We start from the raw sequence: 5000 nt of genomic DNA, 5'->3' as shown, positions 1-5000 counted from the left end.
TCTAAGAATAGTAACAACATTAAAATAAATATTTCCTATATAAACTATAAAAACTTTAACAAAACAAGAGGAAGAGAAACTAGATAGAACAGTGTGCCCGAGTGTACCCTCAAGCAAGAGAACTCTAACCCAAGATACCTGTATTTTGCTTTCTTGAATACACGTATTGTTGAATGTGAGATGCAGATTAAATTTGACTTTTTTAAGACGTTTTAGCATTTATAGGAAGTCAATGAAGTAGTCTAACACTGATGAAATATCGGAGAAGTGAACTTTTGTAAAAAAAAAAAAAAAAAAAAAAAAAAAAAAAAAAAAAAAAAAAAAAAAAATAGAAAATTTAGCATACATAATTTTGATTAACAAGGCAATATACTATTTTTTCCCATTTTCGACGGAAAAATACTTTTTAACAATTGAGAGATAGATAGATAGATAAATATTATATTCATCCTATAAAATGAGCAAGATTTTTTCCACATATATAAGAATGGCCGGTAACTCAATATACTATTTTCACATTTTCAACGGAAAATCTTTTTTTTTTACCAATTGAAAGATAGATAGATAGATAGATATTCAATAATTGATCTAACAAAGAGAACAAGAAAATTTTACTATAAATATTATTGACTATCAATGCAACATACCATTTTTTTCAAATTTTAACAGAAAATCATGATTTTCCAGTTGAAAGGTAGATAGGTAGATAGATAGATAGATTATCCTTCTTCTATTAACTTGTTTTATTCCATTTTTGTATGGGTTAAGCATAGTTGCCTTCTTTTTGAAGGACTTTCTTTGCCTTTGAGGTAGACCGTAGTCCTGATCGGCTGCCCTGCCTGACATCGCTTCAGACCCCGGTAGCTTAAGTTCACGTATTGTACCAGTCACCAGCGCCCTTCCTCCCAGCAGCGAGGAGTCCTGGCACGGTTAGGTCCAAAGTTCCTGATGTATTACTATTTCCATTTCAATAAATTTCCCCCACAAACCCCAAGGCTATGGGATTATCCACAACATGTTTCCCCAAAACTATGGGATTATCCACAACATGTTTCCCCAAGGCTATGGGATTATCCACAACATGTTTCCCCAAGGCTATGGGATTATCCACAACATGTTTCCCCAAGGCTATGGGATTATCCACAACATGTTTCCCCAAGGCTATGGGATTATCCACAACATGTTTCCCCAAGGCTATGGGATTATCCACAACATGTTTCCCCAAGGCTATGGGATTATCCACGACATGTTTCCCCAAGGCTATGGGATTATCCACAACATGTTTCCCCAAGGCTATGGGATTATCCACGACATGTTTCCCCAAGGCTATGGGATTATCCACAACATGTTTCCCCAAGGCTATGGGATTATCCACAACATGTTTCCCCAAGGCTATGGGATTATCGACATGTTTCCCCAAGGCTATGGGATTATCCACAACATGTTTCCCCAAGGCTATGGGATTATCCACAACATGTTTTTCCATATTTCTGTAGCCTTTCATTTCATGAGAAGCGTGTCTATCTAATTTCTAAAGGTTAATATAAGGAAAATTTTCCTTCGATGATCATATTAGGTTCGAAGCCATGTTAAATAGCCAATTAATTGATCACCAGCGCCCTTCCTCCTAGCAGCGAGGAGTCCTGGCCCTGTTAGGTCGACAGTTCTAGATGTGTGAGATGTCTGTTATGTCTTTAGAAGGTGTTGGAGTGGCTGCGTTATTCAATAATAAACCTAACTGTATTTGTTCACAATACCACGCTCTCCATATACTGCCAAATCATGCAAAGCTATTGTTTTCTTCTATTACTTTTTCATAATCTAAAACAATTCGCCATATGGGAAACAAGTTAAATTGTAAAAACTATCGAATTATAAAAAAAAAAAATTAGTTTGGTTTTCTCACTAAACGACCTGGAACTGACGTTGTCAACGTAGTTAACCAAAAAGAAGTTCGTGATGCCAGCGTACATTTGATATATATTCAAAATATATACTATATTACAAATTGACTAATTAGTCAAAAGTCTCCATAAAATATAAAATTTACGAATAGTGACACTTGAGTAATTACTCCATTTTTAATCAAGTATATAATTTGAATTTATATTAAATGTAAGCTGGTAGCACGAACTTCAGTTTGGTTGACTATGTTGACGATGTTAGTTCCAGGTCGTTTAGTGAGGAAACCAGGCTAGATTTTTTTTTTTTTTATATAATTCTATAGTTTTATATAATTCTAACTTTTTTTCTCATGTAGTGAATTGTTTTAAATTATGAAAAAATAATACAGGAAAACAATAACTTTGAGTAATTTGGCAGGATATGGAGAGCGTGGTCTTGTAAACAAATATTAACCTATCAAACAAAAATGTAAATAAACACATATAAATAAACAAACCCTAGAAAAAGAATAATCATGTAAACATCAGTCCCTCGTAGGCTGGCAAGAGAAACCACCCCCTGGTAATACAGAAACAGCTTTTGGGTCTGCCCCTAACTTTTCGCCTCCCTCTGTACTTCATTTTAACACTTTCCCCTCCAACAGCTATTGGGTCTGCCCCAAACTTTTCACCTCCCTCTGTACTTCGTTTTAACACTTTCCCCTCCAACAGCTATTGGGTCTGCCCCAGTCTTTTCGCCTCCCACTTAACTTCATTTTAACACTTTCCCCTCCAGTCCTTCCAAAATCCTAAATTACCCCTCCCGCCCTAAAAGCTATTGGGTCTGCCCCAATCTTTTCGCATCCCACTGTACTTAATTTTAACACTTTCCTCAACAATCCTTTCAAAATCCTAAATCTTCCCCCACTCCCCTACTTATCCTACCCCCCTATACTGTATCTATAACCTATCAAAATGAACAAGAAAGTTTCACCATTCTAAATGAAAATGTTAGACGGCATCTTTACCTTCTATACAGCTGCTGTCAACTTGCAGCTTCAACGTCTTGTTCTTCTTAACCAGCCAGATGAAATGGAACGTAATTTCGAAGGCAGTGAGCGTTTTTACCACCCCTGCCATAAAGAGAGGCGCAAATCTCTCATTGCCACATAGGTCTTTGTTACGAATGATTCGAATCGAGATGATAATCCCCATTTTTTTTATGGCTGATCAAAATTCCTCATGGAGTTGATCGTTTCATTGTCTTTCATCTATTTCCGGGATTTATATTATTTTGGCCATGGATTTTATCTAATTTTGGCTTTTATGTGTATTCAGGACGAGAGAGAGAGAGAGAGAGAGAGAGAGAGAGAGAGAGTGAGAGTGAGTTTTGTCTTTTTACGTGTCTGTGTAATTACAGTCGGGCGTTATACAGGGTAGCTGGGGAGAGAGAGAGAGAGAGAGAGAGAGAGAGAGGTTGATGTTTTCAATGTGGCTTGCATCATATGTAGTAGAAATTATCTTTTTTTTCAACCTTGATATATTAATATCTTTTGTTCCATTCATATTTATTTCCCAATTCTTGCCATCATTTTTCCGATCCCTGGAATATATATATATATATATATATGTATATATATATGTATATGTATATATATATATGTATGTATATATATATATGTATATATATGTATATATGTATATATAGACATATATATGTGTGTGTATATATATATATATATATATAAGTATATGTATATATATGCATATATATATGCATATATATGTTTATATATATAAATATATATATATATATATATACATACATATATATATATATATATATACATATATATATACATATATATAAATGTGTATATATAGATATGTATATATATATATATATATATACATATATATACATATATATAAATGTGTATATATAGATATGTATGTATATATATATATACATATATACATACATATACATATATATATATATATATAATTTTCTTTTTTACCTAATCTATCAGAAGAATTTCTTTATCAACCTTTAAGATCTCAATCTTCTCTTCAATTTCCTCTTCCATCGGGGTAATACCTTTGACGTCAATCAGTTTTTCAGTTACGTCATCGTTCACCTTTACACGAAGAGTGACGTAATCACCTTCCCTCTCCGTGTCTTTCATTTCTACTTATTTTTTTGATGATGTTACAATTTAGCTCTATTTTCAAAGGATGTTTTCAAGTGTTACCTCTTTAAGGAAAGTCTCAAACCTACATCTTTTCAAGGGATGTTTTCAATTGTATCTTCTTAAGGAAAGATTTCACATCTATCCATTTTCAAAGGATGTTTTAAACTGTATTTCTTTATGGAAAATATCAAATCTACATCTTTTCAAGATATGTTTCAATTGTATCCTCTTTAGGAAAGGTATGTTACCCACACCTTTTCAAAAAGGATGTTTTCAACTATATAATTTTTAAGGAAGGTCTATCATCTACCTCTTTTCAAGGGAGGTTTTCAACTATATCATTTTTAGGGAAGGTCTATCATCTACCTTTTTTCAAGGGAGGTTTTCAACTATATCATTTTTAGGGAAGGTCTATCATCTACCTCTTTCCAAGGGAGGTTTTCAACTATATCATTTTTAGGGAAGGTCTATCATCTACCTCTTTTCAAGGGAGGTTTTCAACTCGTACCATCTTCAGTTAACGTCTGAAACCCATAATTTTTCAAACCTACCCCATTTTCAAGGAAGATTTCCAACTGCTACATTTTTTCCCAGAGAACGGTACTACAGCATGGCTTATTTTCAAAGGATATTTATATCAATTCTGAGAACCTGATGTAAATAGACTCATAGGAAAAGGAGATTTCATATATAGGGTTATTGTGGCCTTATTGGTAACGTCTCTGCCTGGTGATTACCAACTGGGGTTTGAGTCCCGCTCAGACACATTAGTTCCTGTGGTATCTGCAACCTTGCTATCCTTGTGAGCTAAAGATGGAGGGGGAATGGGAGTTTGGGGAGCCTATTGGTCTATCTGCTGAGTCATCAGCAGCCATTGCCTGGCCCTCCCTGGTCCTAGCTTGGGTGGAGAGTGGGCTTGGTC

At 34.4% G+C, this 5000-nt stretch overlaps 1 protein-coding gene across 1 annotated transcript in view; it reads right to left on the bottom strand.

The window, feature by feature from the left end:
- Positions 1–4072, bottom strand: part of LOC137627308 (uncharacterized) — a 5091-nt gene extending 1019 nt beyond the window's left edge. Inside the window, exons 1-2 of the mRNA XM_068358390.1 lie at positions 3935–4072; positions 990–1531 (exon numbers count right to left, since the gene is read on the bottom strand). Of these exons, the coding sequence (XP_068214491.1) occupies positions 990–1531; positions 3935–4072 (680 nt within the window). The remainder of the gene's footprint in view (positions 1–989; positions 1532–3934) is intronic.
- Positions 4073–5000: the final 928 nt, after the last annotated feature.

Source organism: Palaemon carinicauda, chromosome 35 (assembly GCF_036898095.1).
Source record: "Palaemon carinicauda isolate YSFRI2023 chromosome 35, ASM3689809v2, whole genome shotgun sequence".
In the NCBI taxonomy this organism is placed as follows: domain Eukaryota; kingdom Metazoa; phylum Arthropoda; class Malacostraca; order Decapoda; family Palaemonidae; genus Palaemon; species Palaemon carinicauda.
This window is presented reverse-complemented; position numbering and strand designations above follow the sequence as displayed.